This window comes from Pelophylax lessonae (assembly GCF_965119305.1).
Source record: "Pelophylax lessonae genome assembly, chromosome: 5".
NCBI classification, from domain to species: domain Eukaryota; kingdom Metazoa; phylum Chordata; class Amphibia; order Anura; family Ranidae; genus Pelophylax; species Pelophylax lessonae.
This window is the reverse complement of record NC_138772.1, coordinates 484257454-484274163: the sequence shown is the minus strand read 5'-3', so window position 1 is coordinate 484274163 and position 16710 is coordinate 484257454. Positions and strand designations below refer to the sequence as shown.

The 16710-nt window shown below is 42.5% G+C and overlaps 1 protein-coding gene and 1 long non-coding RNA gene across 4 annotated transcripts in view; one reads left to right on the top strand and one right to left on the bottom strand.

Moving 5' to 3' along the window:
• The window catches only part of LOC309555764, a 1250709-nt gene that overhangs the window by 623598 nt on the left and 610401 nt on the right, over nucleotides 1-16710 (top strand). The window lies entirely within an intron of this gene.
• VPS13B (vacuolar protein sorting 13 homolog B) overlaps nucleotides 1-16710 on the bottom strand; it is a 1502642-nt gene that overhangs the window by 1049064 nt on the left and 436868 nt on the right. For all 3 annotated transcript variants that reach the window (XM_082257852.1, XM_082257851.1, XM_082257853.1), the window contains exon 19: nucleotides 16277-16450. In XM_082257852.1, coding sequence (XP_082113978.1) covers nucleotides 16277-16450 — 174 coding nt within the window. The remainder of the gene's footprint in view (nucleotides 1-16276; nucleotides 16451-16710) is intronic.

Here is a 16710-nt window from a genome sequence, read left to right as displayed (position 1 = left end):
GGACTGCCTACCCATGGCCACCATGGATGCCAATCAGTGCTCAGGGAGCCTGTCAGTGCCACCCACCAGTGCCCATCATGGCCATCTATCAGTGCCGCCTATGAGTGCCCGTCAATGCTGCATATTAGTGCTACCTATCAGTGCCACCCCATCAGTGCCTCCTCATCAGTGCAGGAAAAAATTTATTTATTTACAAAATTTTATAACAAACAAAAAAACTTTTTTTTTTAAACTTTTTAGTCTTTCTTTTTATTTGTTTAGCAATAAAGAAAAAACCTTGCGGTGATCAAATATCACCAAAAGAAAGCTCTATTTGTGGGAAAAAAATGACAAATTTGGATTAGGTACGGTGTTGCATGACAGCACAATTGTCATTTAAAATGCAACAGCGATAAAAGCTGAAAATTGGCCTGGGCAGGAAGGGGGTGAAAGTACCCTGTATTGAAGTGCTTAATTGTCCTGGTAAAATCAGTGTAGTATGTACTAGGTAGACCAATGTGTATGCCACAAATATCCTCAAACTACACAAAGATAATATACATAGAAAAAATAAACATTTTATAAAAATGATTATAAAAGAGGCCAGGGAAGAGGAGAAATACTGGAAAGAGATCATTTTATGTATATGCACATCCAAATCCCATCTCAGGTTTAACCCCTGAGGTGATCTGGAATTAAGTCTGAAAATCCACCATGCCTCCCTCCCCAGGTAACCTTCTCTCCCTGTCACCTCCTCTAGGTGAATGAGACAGCCGTTCTATTCCTCTAAAACGAAAAGAGGAAAGTTCAACCTGAAGGCATTCCCTAAAGTGACGTGTTACATTAGAAATATTTCAAACATTTTGATTATTTGTGTCACAATAGTGTTCCCCTATTCTGGTTCTCATGGGAAGTGTGGTGCAGCCCACATATTGTAAATCGCATAATATACAAGTAATCCGATAAACTACAAAATTCATGCCACAGTTGACATGTTGTATAGTAAACTCCTCACCCATAGCTGTGGCAACAAGAGTTTTGCCTGGCACACTCAAATGACAGTACATACAAGTGTTAAAATTACAATGATAGTGCCCAGGATTGTGCCAGCCAGGTAGGCATTGTTTAGATGAGAAAATGCTGGGTGATAAAGCATTTCCTAATGTGGGTGTGTTGAGAATCAGGCTTTGACCCAAATGTTTATATTTACCAAATCCTACAATACCAGAGTGAAACGCTAAACTTTTATTTTTTTTATTTTTTTACAGGAAGGGAGAAAGGTTTAGAACAGGCATGTCCAACCTGTGGCCCGGAACCGCAGGCAATGCGGCCCACTGCCCCCTGACAATTTTTTTTTTTTTTGCTGGGGAGGAAGGAAGTCGGGTCGGGGGCATGGCCACAGCAACTTCCAACTAACGGTAGGCAGAGGCAGAGGGGAGGGGGGGGATGAGGGGCGACCATGTGCAGTGTTTCTGACTCCTGCCACCATGACCACTTCAAATCACTTTAGTGGTCATGGTTACATAGTAGGGGAGGTTGAATAAAGACAATAGTCCATCCAGTTCAACCTGTGTAGGTGTGTGTAGCTGTAATCATCTCACATAGCCCTGAATGTTCTGATCCTTGAGATGTACGTCTAAGAGTCTTTTGAAAGCCACCATACTTCCCGCAGAAACCACCTCTTGTGGTAGAGAATTCCACAATCTTGTAGCCCTAACAGTAAAGAACCCCCCACATTGCCTGAGGTTAAAACGCTTCTGCTCTAATCGCATTGTATGCCCTCGAGTCCTCATGCAATCCCTTCGACTGAACAGCTTTTTTTCTAAGCTGAGATCCCCATTGAGATATTTATAAATTGCTATCATGTCCCCCCTCAGGCGTCTCTTCTCCCGGGAGAATAAATCAAGCGATTGCAGACGCTCTTCATAATTAAGGTGGTTAGAGTGTTCCTTTATGATCTCTCAGAAGAAGTAAGCCTCTGTATACTGATTCCATTTCATTTGATCATCCTCTAGTTGTGTTAAATTAGTGCAGGGGGCGCAGCAGCGCGGGAAGGGTGTGGCGGCATTTTTTTTTACTTAAATACCTTAACCATAGTATATATTTTATATGCGGCCCGAGAAAATTTCTCTACACTCAATGTGGCCCAGAGAAGCCAAAAGGTTGGACACCCATGGTTTAGAACCTCTGTCAGGTTTAATGCAGCCTGCAACCACATTCAGGAGAGTCTCCACATTCTCTATTGAATCATGAAGACACGCAGCAGAAAAAAAAACCTTAAATATGAAAAAAAAAAAAAAAAACAAGATAGATTTAAACAAAAAAGACAGTTTAGGATACTGTTCTGTCTTCAATGTGCTTTCAGCCTCCGCAAAGCGTGTAAAGTAGGATGTGCGTCTCAGTCCCTGACAACACCGTTTGAACCACCTAATAATGCCACACTGGGATCAGCAGATCCAAATAGAATGATATTAAACACATCTGAGCTGTTCACTTTAAACTCAAGGTGGCCCCGTTATGCAAACTAAAGATAAAGAATACAAGGGCGCCAGGTCAGAAGTAGAAAATTGTAAAACAAATTTTATTTATTGGCACTTACATAAAAACAGGCCAACGTCAGCATGCAGACAACCAAAAGAATGGATCCCCAAGCGTGGTGGACTAGAGGGTGAAATGAGAGCCGAATTGCCAGCACCGGGTGTGCCCCTGAGGGCCAGGAACGGAGATGTGGTGGTGCAAAGCAGTGTCTGAACGCACCTCCCCTAGGGACATCATAATACCAGGCAGTAAACCCTGGAAATTATACATGTTTGGTTGACTTTGTAATGACTTTGCAATACAGACTTTAGTGATCTACTCAGCAAATCGAATAATATCACCACAAGCAGATTCAAAGAATATCAGATGCACGGTAAAGGCAAAGGGAAAGAAAAAAAAAGGCCTTTGATAACACAAAGGTTCATTCTAAAGATTGCCACCCAGAATCCCATGTCACAAGTCCATGTAGTCAGTGGGAGATTAACACAAAGTGATTACAGTTCTGGCTATCAGCCGAAGTGTAACTTCTCAGTAATCACCGCCTCACTTGTGTTTGCACATGCATATCAGAAAGCATTACAAATCCATTAGTGTTTCAATTCTCCGTAAATCCAACACATGTCCTGTGTTGTAACCTGCCACTAGCTTCCCTTCTGCTCCACAATCTGCCTGGGATCATCTGGCAATTTTTGGAAACAGGAAGCTCAAGACCATAGAAACACATTGAGCAAGTGTACTAAAAATTTCCTATTCTATTCATAAACTGCTACTGCACAATGGAACAGATCTGGAGAACTAAGACTACTTTTATGTGTGTGCTATTTCTTCCAGTGTGTTAAAAAAAAAAAAAAAAATTTTATTTGAACAGCAAGTACACTTGCCAAAGACTCAACATGAAAGTTAGGTGGAATAAAAACAAACAGTAATCTGGTAATATGGTCAGATCAGGTCATTCAATGGGCCTGCCAAGTGCCCGCTGAACCGTCATACATTCAACATGACATTCTTTTAAACCATCAGCAATCTTTATCACCATAATGAAACTACAAATGTATAACGAAGCAATCATTTAGGGCATGCCATGACACCAGATCAGGACATTTTTTTTTTACCATGATCGCAAGAAGAGCTCATGTCTATAGGAGGCTACCCTCTGTCTGTGGAGACAGTTAATTGATTGCTTATCTATGACAGGAATTATGGCAATGTCATCTGCTTCCCTCTTCCCTCTCTATTGACTTGATTGTGTATGTTCTAGGAAGCATACATTGCTGCTTAGAGTTGTCAAGATGATAAAATGACATGCAAGCAAAATTTATTTTATTTTTACCTGGGTAACAACTACCCATGTGACGGTATCAGATTTACATGGTGCGATTAATTGATTAAGGTTTTGCCACGGTATACGGTATTAAAAAAATGCAGTGGCCTTGAAATCCATCCTGCTTTTGCACCATGTGACTTGCCTGCAGTTCCTGCACTGGCAAGCTTTCTGCGTTTTTATATACGTGGGCCCAGCATTTAAAAACACAGTCTGAGTGTGCAGGAACTGCAGGAAAGTCGCATGGTGCAAAAGCAGGATGGATTTGATGGCCACTGCAGCCCATTCGAATCAATGGGCTGCTATGCCTGTGCATATAATATATATATAATATACATATATACATACCATCACACACACACACCATATATATATACACACACACACATGCACACACAGTATACAGTAATAGCAGTGGGTACTTTAAGAGATTTACTTGTAGGCATTCTGTCGCTGAGCCCGGGAGGAAGCATGGGGCTGCAGTATAGAGCAAAGCCACTGCTTCCTGTGTATGGCTCCTCCTGTCACAGGCGGAGTGCATCGGATATCACTCTGCTTGTGAGCCGGTGTTCCGTGAAAAATGCCTACCCTTGTCACTTCCGGTGCACGGCAGTGTGTGTAACGCGGCGGTTACATTAAAACAGCTCGGCTGAAATATGAGTCATCTCCACTCCTATCCCTGTCACTTCCCTGATCTGGGCTAGTAAATATAAAAGCGGCGGCGGGTGTATGAAAAGATAAATCACGGGGCCGAGAGCCGCTTTTATATTTACTAGCCAAGATCAGGGTAGTGACAGGGACAGGAGCGGAGATGACTCATATTGCAGCACAGCTGTTTTAATGTAACCGCCGCGTTACACACACTGCCGTGATCATTTCATACCCTGCGTGCATTCGCACTAGTCCGCTCCTCAGCTGTTCCATTACGTATCCGGGGCTGTGAGCATGCGCACTGCTACGCTGCTCAGCTGTTCCTCACAGGAAGTGACGAGGGTAGGCATTTCTCACGGGGTAGGTTATTCTCACGGAACACCGGACCTATACAGGAAGTAGCGGCTCCATTCTAGTAAAGGGGAGCTAAGCCGGGAGTCTGGACACTGCAGGGAGACACGGGGGCAGTGTATGGAGCAAAAATGTGGTATTTTAAACTGCCCACGATAACATTACCGTGCTTATGCATTACTACGATTTATCGCATTACCGAAAACCGGCACATCTCTACCCTGAATATAACAGATGGGTTAAGCGTGTTATTAAAGTATCATTTTTTTTTTGTTAAATAACAAACATGTTATACTTCCCTACTCTGTGCAATGGTTTTGGTCCTCCTCTTCTCGGGTCCCTCATCGCTGCTCTTGGCTCCTCCCTAATGCCCCCACAGCAATCACCTTGCATAGAATGCATGAAGGTAAAAATCCTTGGGCCTTTACAACCACTTTAAATGTTTGTAATAAAAACATTGTGACTGGTCATCAGAAACCGAACATTTTTAGAGCAAAATTATCTTTTTATGGACTTTAGGTGGCCTATTTTTAATCATCAATTACAAACTGTCCATAAGCTTGGAAGTTGTCAACACCACACTTCGCAAAATCTGACAATTATGCATTTAATTAGTACAGTTTACTTTACTAATTGTCCAATGTGTACAATTTACAATAGGGAGCAGAATACATATGGACCTAAAATGATGAAAAAATGTGATTAATTTTTTTTTGGGAATGTTATATAGCAGAAAGTAAAAAATATTGTTTTTTTTTTTTTTTTTTCAGAATTGTCGCTATATTTTTGTTTATAGCTCAACAATTAAAAAAATCGCAGAGGTGATCAAATACCACAAAAAGAAAGCTCTATTTGTGGGGAAAAAAGCATACCAATTTTGTTTGGATACAGTGTTGCACAACCCCACAATTGTCAGTTAAAATAACGCAGTGCAGTATCACAAAAAATGGCCTGGTCATTAAGGGGGTAAAACCTAAAAAAAACCTTTCTGGTCCAGAAGTGGTAAAGACACAGTCCAAGTCACTGACTACAGAGATTAATGTGATTTCTTTTGCTACTAGCTGACAAGCCTATAGAGCATAAATGATATAACCATGTGGACCTTTTCCCAGGATGTCAATCACTGAGCAAATGACTCCTCAGGTATAATAAATAAGTAATTCTAGAAGAGCAGTTAGCAGCTCTTGAATTAACCAGATAAACGGTTTGTGTGGAGTCATCTTTCATGCTGGCTGGCCTGTGCCATGGTTTGTTAACAACATAAAAAACATAAAAGCTTGATTAACTTTTACACTCGTTTAACCACTAAGTGGGAATGAGGGAGTCGATATGAATGATTAACTCTGCAAGCGGTCAGCTAAAAAACATTTAATTCAATCACTCGGAATAACCACACATGAAAGTGGCTGGAAAGTGAATATTTGACTTGCTCAAAGGTGTTCTTTTCTATATGAATTTGGTAACATTTTTCTATTTAGAGTTTTATTAAAAAATGACTATACTTGAGTAAAGAGCATACAGGAACTGCGTAAGTGGTGTGTATACCTTGAAGAGAGACACTATGAATTTAAAGGGAAAACACTTTTTCACTAAAAAATGTTATTTGAGAATAGTGAGACAAGAGAATCTTTAAATTCTGCAATTTGCTTTTGAGGTTTCCCGTCCTGGACACAACTTCTCAACTGTAACTACTTGGCACTAAAGCTGGTCATAGATCAGCCAGCTGATCAGAAAAAAAAAAAAAAAAGATTCCCCCTTCTACACATTCTGCATGCAAAGATCGAACACAAATTTTCCCAACATTCCCATTTGGGAGGAGTGATCACTAGACTTAAAGGAAAAGGTCATCTTTTGTAACATGTACGTTACGTACGTTACACCCATATTCAAGGTGTAGAATATTTCAAATGCACTGGCCTGACAGCCTTTGCGGCTTGTAGTTCGTTCTCAATGAAGTACCATGGCGCTGTTGAGCGCTCTGGTAGCTCAATAGTCTCTTCCTGAATGTATCTGCCTGCCCGTACAAGGTACGACCAGACACATACACTGACACTACAAGTATGCAGGAGTCCTGCATGGCACCTGTGAACTGCTGATTGTGGGTGCAACGCTTTACAGTCTAATTTTTTTTCCCCACCTTCAAAAAAGGTGAACATATCCTTTAAATCCTCTTGAAAGGGAACCACCATAGAGGGATTGAACTCGACCAAGCCAGCTGAATTTTGATCCATCTATGGCTAGTTTAACGTGATTGTAAAGTCTCTTTTTTTTTTTTTTTTTTCAAAAAAAATAAGAAAACTTTATACTTACCAGTTACCAGCTCAGTGTAGCGGTTTAGCACAGAGCAGCCCCGTACCTCCTCTTATCGGGTCCCTTTTCGCCTCTCCTGGCCCCTCCATCCCTTTGAGTGCCCCCACAGTAAGCAGCTTGCTATGGGGACACCCGAGCCGAGGCACAGCTCCATGTATCCATTCAGACACGAAGCTGCAGTTCGGCCCCGTCCCCTCTCTTCCCTCATTGGCTAACTGACTTTGATTGACAGCAGCCGGTGCCAATGGCCCCGCTGCTGTGCCTTAGCCAATGAAGAGGGGAGATCGTATTAAGGGTGGCAGAGGGGGGCTGCTGCACATAGAAGTTTTTTTTTTTTTCATCTTAATCAGGGCTGGTGAAAGGTTTTTTTGACACCCCAGGTGAAACCTAATTTTGCCGCCCCCCCCCCCCCCCCACCTCATTTGGCTAGGAGTACCAAGAGGAGTGGGCTTGGTACAGCCCTCCTATACGGGGCCCAAGCCCCATCAGTTCAGCAGGGTTGCCTGGGCAGCAGGAGGAATTGGATCATGAAAAAGGGGGGTGACTGGTGCGGCGGGGGAAAATTATTATTATTATTATTAAGGATTTCTATAGCGCCAGCAATTTACGCAGCGCTTTACAATAATAGGAGACAGTACATATACAATCCAATTACAAAATTACAGGAACTGATCCCCTGTATGGGTCGCCCTGCAGCAGTTGAAAGCTGGCTTCTCCTCCTCCCCTTCCTGCTGTCTTTCAGCTGTTGCAGGGAGAGGAATACGGCACATTGGTTCCAGCAATTGGCCCCTCCAGTACTGATCAACCCCCTCCTGTTCATGATCAGATTCCCCCTTTGCCCTGCTGCCCGGGCCCCCCTGTATACCCCCCCCCTCTCTCTTCCTCGCAGCGCTGCCAGCTTCATCTCCTCTCCCTTGCACCAGTTTTCAGTTGCTGCGGGGGGGGGGTGGGAGACTACAGGGAATCTGTCCTAGTAAATGCCCTTCCCACACTACTTTTGATGACCCCCACCCCCCTGCTGCCCTTCGTGCCCCTCCAGCAGCACTGACAGCTAATTTTCCTTATCCTTGTGCTGGCTGCTGCAGGGTTACGGGGGGATAGCTTCAGGATGAAAAGCTGGTAGGCTGTACTGGGCCCTATTATATCTAACAGCAGCCTTGGCTGTGGTGGTGAGGGGGGTGAGATCAATAGCAGCGGTGGGGAGTGAGATCAGTGGCACTGGTGGTGGTGAGAGGGGATTAGATCAGTGGCAGCGGTGATGATGAGGGGGGTGGGATCAGTGGCAGCGGTGGTGATAGGGGATGGATCAGTGGCAGCAGTGGTGGTGGTGATGGGGATTGGATCAGTGGTGGCAGCAGTGGTGGTGATGAGGGTTGCAGCAGTGGCAGCAGTGGTGGTGATGAGGGTGGGATCAGTGGCAGCAGTGGTGATGGGGGGTGGGATCAGTGGCAGCAGTGGTGATGGGGGGATGGAATCAGTGGCAGCAGTTGTGAACAGGGGGGAGGTTGGGATCAGAGGCAGGGGTGGTGATGGGGGTGGTGAGATCAGAGGCAGCGGTGGTTGTGAGGGGTTGCGGGTCAGTGGCAGGGGTGGTGAAAGGGATCAGTGGTAGCAGTGGTGGTGATGGGGGCTGGATCCAAGGCCAGGACAAGGGGTGGGCAGGAGGGACGGTTGCCTTGGACGCAATGGTTTATTGCAGGGATGGGGGGCCCCTTTTTCCCTAACTATAAGGGAATGGGGGGGCGCAGTTTGGCATCCTTGCCCTGGGCACTGGATAACCTTGTCCCGGAACTGGCTGGATCAGTGGCAGCGGTGGTTGTGAGGGAGGTGGTATCAGTGGCAGGGGTGGTGGTGAGGTGGAATCAGTGGCAGCAGTGATGGGGGATGATATCAGTGGCAGCGGTGGTGGTGAGGGAGGTGAGATCAGTGGCAGTGGTGGTGGTGAGGGGGGTGGGATCAGTGGCAGCGGTGGTTGTGAGGGGGGTGGGATCAGTGGCAGCGGTGGTTGTGAGGGGGGTGGGATCAATGGCAGGGGTGGTGGTGAGGGAGATGAGATCAGTGGCAGCGGTGGTGGTGATGGGGGGGGGGGGTGGGATCAGTGGCAGCGGGGGTTGCTTTAATGTACAAAAATACTTGAAGGCTGCAGTATCCTTAATATTTAGTAGCATTTAGTGTTAAGTGTATAGTCTTGCAAAACATTCTCTGAACTTTCTCTTAGTATCTGAGCTTCAATATATTACCTAAAATGTGGCTGTACAGAACATTAAATTACATTTTGATTTTCAAAGCCAAATAATTTTGCACCTTGACAACAAATGACCGCACCCAAAACTAAATTTTTGGCGTCTAATGCCTAATCGAATGGAAGCTAACCTTAACTAAAACCTAATCATAAATCTAATCATAAGACTTAAAGCATCCATGTCCATTATGAATATTTACAGAAATGACTGCCAAAAATTATCTTTTTAGGCCCTTTCACACAACCATATTTTTCCTGCGCTTTTTCCTTGCAAATAAAAACACAAGAAAAAGGTATTCCTTTGAATCTCAGTGTATTTTGAAAAGTCCTGCATGCTGCATCTTTGGTGCGATTTTGAAAACCGTACCAAAAAAGGCAGCCTCCCATTGAAATGAATGTAATTTGCAGCAAATTTTCCATACAAACACACTGCGATTTTGCTTTTTTAGTGCATTTTTGGGTCACGCAGGCAAGCCAAAAAAACGCACCAGAAGCAGGCAACAAACGCATGTGAAACGGAAAAAATCGGAGTAAAAAACCCATATGCGTTTTTACTGTGATTTTGCTACAGTAGTGAGTGGTGTGCAAGTACCCTTTAGCATTGCTTATAAACATTGAATGCATAATCAGTGACCAACAACTGCAATCTGTCCCCAAAAACCCAGCTATTTCCCCATTGGGCACTTTAATCTTGCCTCTCAAACAGCATAAAGTAGATAAATCCAGGCTGTCATTCACAACCCACATGTCAAATACACCTCTGTTTTTCTTCTTGTCCTTGCTCTATGCAACATCAGCGGCCAGGGAGACTGGTAAGCTATGGAGAGAAGGGCTGACTTCTGACAAAAAGTTAACATTTGCATATGAGGAACAGATTTACTTATGATTTTTAAACTAGATATTGGTTTGTTTTCTTTTTATCTGATCAGCAGCAAACTAAATTTTAGTCAGCCGTTATACACCATACTATGTCAAATCTTACTTCATCTAAAGAGCAAAACCCTTTACTTTGCGCAGTGGGATTTTACAGCCTACAACTACTGTTACTTTGAAACACAAAATAATGAGAATAAACCAGATTTTAAAGTAATTAAGTGGATAAGAGCTTCAAACTCTGCAATTTCTAGCAGAATTTAAAAAAAGAAAAAAAAAAAAAAAAAAGTGGGGCCGTGAGTCCTGGCAACTGCTATAATCCTTTTCAAATTGCTCATATTAAGATTAAAGATCACTTTGTTTCTCTATTCCCACAACTGGTTGGGTATGGTAAAGAAATCAGCCCGCTGCTTTTATATGTAACATCTTTAACATTTGCTCTGTTTTCTGTGCCTGTGATTAAATGTAACATTTTGAAATCCCAACGTTCTGAGAAAAAGCATAAATCCTCCTCTCACAGCTGCTGTTTGACTCCAAAAACACATGCAACTTTTTTTTTTCAGGCAACGACCATCAAATGCTCCCAGCGGACAAGCGCTGCGGAACACCTGCATCTCTTCATTTCGTTCCAATAACGCAGTCTCAACTTTTAAAATTACAAAAATAGATGCTGTATTCAGCTGCGCGTTCACTCTGCCCTAAATTCCCGTGAAGAAAAATCCTAGGAGCATGAAATCATTCAGGCAAGGTCTGTCATCGAGAGGAAGACTTTTTTTTGTTGCTACTTTTTTAATGTAGATTCACATAAAAAAATACAAGAACAAAAAAAGTGGAAAAAAAAAAAATGTAGTTAACGTGTATGTAAACACTAACAATGAAATTCTCTTAGGCCCCTTTCACACTTGTGCGACTTGAAAGTCGCACGATTTTACAGTGATTTTTTTGCCGCGATTTTGATGCGATTTTGACTGGACTTGAAGCAATGTCTATGTCTTTGGACCTCAAAACGCATTAAAATCAGGCCAAAGTACTGCAGGAACTACTTTGAAGTTGCTGCAACTTTAAGTTGGGCATATATGAATGGGTATCATTGGAAAACATGGCAAACGACATGTCGTGCAACTTTGATGTCCAAAGTTGCATGACAAGTTGCACAAGTGTGAAAGGGGCCTAATGTGCTCCTTTTTAGTCTGTTATATATACCATTAAAATTGTTTTGAAGATCTCCACTAAGTGCAAAATAATACCTGTTGATTCCGCCAGAACTCCGGTGCCGTTCTGTGCCCTGTGCTCTCTGCAGTAATATCTCAATGTTATCAGGAAGTATATTAAAAGTACAAAACACATATCCTTGTGTTATGGAGAAAAGGAGCGGGAGAGGAGTTCTGTAGTCCTAACACACTTCCTGACCTAAGGTGGCAACACTGCTCCTCCGCAGATACAGTACAGCAAGTAAGCATTGTCACTCTAGGGACAGGAAGAGTGTTATTGGCAGGATCATCAGGTGAAACAAAAGAAAAAAAAATGTACCGCAGACACCACATACACTATATTACCAAAAGTATTGGGACGCCTGGCTTTACACTCACATGAACTTTAACCACATAACGACCGCTCACATTGCTGCTACTGTGGCAATGTGGCTCGTCATCGTCCAGCGACGTAGACCTCCGTCACTGGACTCCTCCCCTTGTGGGCGGCGCGCTCCCACTGTTTTCAGTCACAGCGGGAGTCGGGCCAGGGGAGGAGCGGCGATCACCGACGCTCTTCCCCGATCGTCGGGGAATCGAGTGTGGAGATCCGCCCGCTTGTGTAAACAAAGCGGGCGAATCTCCTAAGTGACAGACAGGGTCAGATTGCAGGGTTCAGCATAGCTGAACATGCGATCTGTCCCTGTGTCACTCAGTCACCTCCCACCACACACGTCAGTAAGCACCAGGCAAACATTAACCCCTCCCTCTCCAATAAAATTAACCCCTTCCCTGCCAGTGTCATTTTTACAGTAACAGTGCATATTTATAGCACTGATTACTGTAGTAATGTCACTGGTACCCCCCCAAAAGTGTAAAAAATGTCAGTCAAGGGTCCGATCTGTCCGCCGCAATGTCGCAGTCCCGCAAAAAAAAAAATCGCAGATCGCCGCCATTACTCGTAAAAAAAACCCCACCAAAAATGACAGAAATCTTTCCCTTAATTAGTAAACTCAATAACTTTTGCGCAAACCAATCAAAATACGCTTATTGCGATTTTTTTTACCAAAAATATGTAGCAGAAAACAAATTGGCCAAAAATGATAAAAAATTTAGATTTTTACATTTTTTGGGGGGGAATTTCATATAAAAAAATTTGAAAATTGTTATTTTTTCAAAATTTTCGCTCTTTTTTTGTTTATAGCGCAAAAAGTAAAAATCGCACAGGTGATCAAATACCACCAAAAGAAAGCTCTGTTTGTGGGAAAAAAAGGACGTAAATTTTGTTTGGGTACGGCGTTGCATGACCAAGCAATTGTCAGTTAAATTCGCACAGTACCGAATCGCAAAAAGTGGCCTGGACGTAAGACAGCAAAATCCTCCGGTGGTAAAGTGGTTAATAACATTCCAGTCTTAATCCGTAGGGTTCAATATTGAGTTGGCCCACCCTTTGCAGCTATAACAGCTTCAACTCTTCTGGGAAGGCTGTCCACAAGGCTTAGGAGTGTGTCTATGGGAATGTTTGACCATTCTTCCAGAAACGCATTTGTGAGGTCAGGCACTGATATTGGAGAAAAGGCCTGGCTTGCAGTCTGCACTCTAATTCATCCCAAAGGTGTTCTATCAGGGTGAAGTCAGAACTTGGCGCAGGCTAGTCAAGTTCCTTAACCCCAAACTTGCTCATCAATGACTTTATGGGCCTTGCTTTGTGCACTGGTCCAAATCATTTGGTGGAGGGGGATTATGCTGTGGGGTTGTTTTTCAGGAGTTGGACTTGGCCCCTTAGTTCCAGTGAAGGGAACTCTTAAGGCGTCAGCATACCAAGACATTTTAGACAATTTCATGCTCCCAACTTTGTGGGAACAGTTTGGGGATGGCCCCTTCCTGTTCCAACATGACTGCGCACCAGTGCACAAAGACATGGATGAGAGAGTTTGGGGTGGAGGAACTTGACTGGCCTGTGCAGAGTCCTGACCTCAAGCGGACAGAACACCTTTGGGATGAATTAGAGCGCAGACTGTGAACCAGGCCTTTTCTCCAACATCAGTGCCTGACCTCACAAATGTGCTTCTGGAAGAATGGTCAAATATTTCTATAAACACACCCCTAAACCTTGTGGACCTTCGCATAAGAGTCAAAGCTGTTACAGCTGCAAAGGATGGGCCAAGTCAATATTGAACCCTACGGACTATGACTGGGATGCCATTTAAGTTCCTGTGCGTGTAAAGGCAGGTGTCCCAATACTTTTTTTCATATAGCATAGATAGACCAATAAACTGTAAAATATCCCAATTTTGTTTTTGGGCCTAAGTTCAGTGTTAATTTTTTTTTTTTTTATATCAGGACAAGGCCCTGTTTTTACAATCAATAGAAAACGTGTCCCTTGTGCTGCTGGCTGCAGATTTAGTTGAAATCTTCAGACTTTCATTTATATAGCGTTTTGCATTCATGGAAGTGATAGTACATTCTCCATGAATGGAGGAGGCGGCAAAAAAGGTAGGTACTCTTTATGAGTGCATATAAAAGGTCCTTTGGCTCACATTAACCCCAGCAACGCCAGAAAATTACCACTGTGTGGGTAGGGGGTGCCTAGAGGCTGAAAAAAATATTAGGTTTTGTCTATTTACTAAAAAGGTTAGCATGTCAACAAAAAGCTTAGGTAGATGACAGGTATAAAGCCATGCTTTTCAATCTCAAACATGCAGGAGGAGAAAGACTTCAGGGTTGGTCTAAAAGATATTTATAGGCTACATTCAGGAAATTCTTGTGGGAAAATTATTTTATTGAAAGATATAAGAAGCCAGTGGGTAAATTTGGCCCACCAGCATCAACCTAAAACTACTTCAGCAGAAAAGTGCAATTTTACCTTTGTGATACGTTATTTTTTACATAACCATCAAACTACTTAAAAAAATAAATCTGCCAAATATCCAGCACCATCACTGTTAGTGAAGTGTGTTTCCTCAAAAGAGTAACACCGATACACAAAATGTGTAGAAAAAGGGATGAAATGTGAGGAAATATCAAGCATTCAAATTTCCTAATAAAGGTTATTGATTTAAAAACCTTTTATAGATACTTATATAGATTGGTCAAAATTCTCCTGGGTGGTTTACATCAGTAAAACATTACATTAAACCATAAATGAGTTAACAAGGATCACTCATTCATAGCTACCTTAAAGTATAACTAAAGGAAAAACGTTTTTTATAGTTTTAGATAGAGTGTAGAGAGATTAGAGTGTTTTTCAGTTTTTAATGATGTCTGTGCCCCTGTTATGGAGATTCACCCTCTCTATTTGTCTCGTTTACCATTAGCACTGAAAGTCAAAGTAAAGAAAAATTCCAAACTTTGAGTTATCGCCAGAAAAGTAATATGGGGACACAAGTTCTAGTGATCTGGGGATCCTTAACCAATTCCCCTAATTTGCAGCAATCTCCTCTCACTTCCTGTTGGGCTATGGGACAGGAAGTAAAGGCAAATCTATGCAATAGGACACAGATTGTGAAAAATTCTGACAAGGGTTATATAACCTTCCCATGCTCTATAGAAAATGAAAAAAAAAAAACGTTTTCCTTACAGCTCTACCTAACTGATATGAGTCTCCCCAGAGAATTATGACAATGGTCTATTGTAATGTTATATTAGGGGCAGGCAATATATGTTTACATATAAAGAGTATTTAAAGTAATAACATTTTTAAAGGAAATTAAGGTGTGTGATATTTTCCCGTATTTCCTCCTTTTATCTGGGTTCTATTTTTAACGTAAGCATAATTTATTAGTCTACACCACATGTGTCAAACACAAGGCCCGCGGGCCGAATCCGGCCCTCGCACCTCTCCTGCAGCTGCAGGAGAGTTCCAGCCCTCCTTTTGTCCTCCTCTAGACCCTGCACTTTCTGCTTCCCTGCAATGCCCCAGCTTCTTCCCAGCAGCAGCACAAGGTAAGGGGGGTGTACTGTGATGTAAGGGAGGATGGGGAACTCTTGACTTCTGATGGTGGGGGGCTTTTGACGTCTAGATGTCCAGCGCACCCAACCGCCTCTTACATCAGTCTTACAGATTCAACCAGCCCTTTGAGGGCAATTATAATGATGATGCGGCCCCAGAAGAAACTGAGTTTGACACCCCTGGTCTACACCATAAGGACCCAGTGTATCTGATGGATGGGAGTTTCATTGTATGAAACTCTATTGTTACCTGATTAAAGGTATTAGATTTTTGGTATAATAGCCTATAAAGAGATAAACAACAGCATTAACAGAAAGAATAAATAAAAAAAGTGATATCACAGAGGTCGTGCATGATGGCCTTATGAATGTGGTACATAAACATGGTCATACAAAGCGGAGAATAGTAAAGGTCAAGCTTTTTGCATAAAGTGTATAAAACATAATATCACATGTGGAATTCCCTGCTTCGGGCAGTGAGCATACATAGCATAAAATGACAACTTCAAAACAAAAGTTGTATTTTTTTGTTAATCATGGTTTTCCATATTAAAGCTAAGAGCAGGAAACAATTTCTGTAAAGCAAACACTACCAGCTCTGGTCACACGTAAGCCAGTGACAGAGAAAATTCACAAGTGCTAAAACACAAACAGTAACCAATAGGCCAAGCTTATAAGAGCTTAAGAAACATTTAAAAGTGGAAAAAAAAAAAAACACTCCTCAGATGAAAAGGGAAGCAATACTGCAGCAATGTATATGAAACAGATATACTTTGCCACTTGGCACATTTTATATTAAATCTCCCAAGGGAGTGGCAGGCAGTAACAGGATGTAATATGATCGCAGCGTTGTACAGGTTTTACACTTACCAGGGCTGTGGCAGTAGTCCATCTGCTCTGGAACCTGGACTGTAAAGGCGATTAGATCTGGACCAAGTATAGACTCAGGTTTTCTGGTCTCTTTCAGCCACTTGCTCCTGTGCAGGTCTTTGGTGTCAGAAGGTCCCTGAATCAAAGGGATTAGCTTCTCCTTCCCAGCATCGCCTTTTAGAAAATAAATAAAAAATACTAACATATTATACAAAAACTTCAGTATGTATAATAAATATATTTTAAATCCTCAATTCTTAAGCATTATTGGTATACTGCTTTAGCAGTTGTGTTTATGAACGGTGGGTCATAGCCTGTATAAATCACTATGCTTCTCTATGAAGTTTCTAGAACCATTACTCTATTCATTAGATCAGTTCTCCTCCACTTTTGTTTGTAATGCTGTAAAGAATGATAAATGAGGTCACATCACT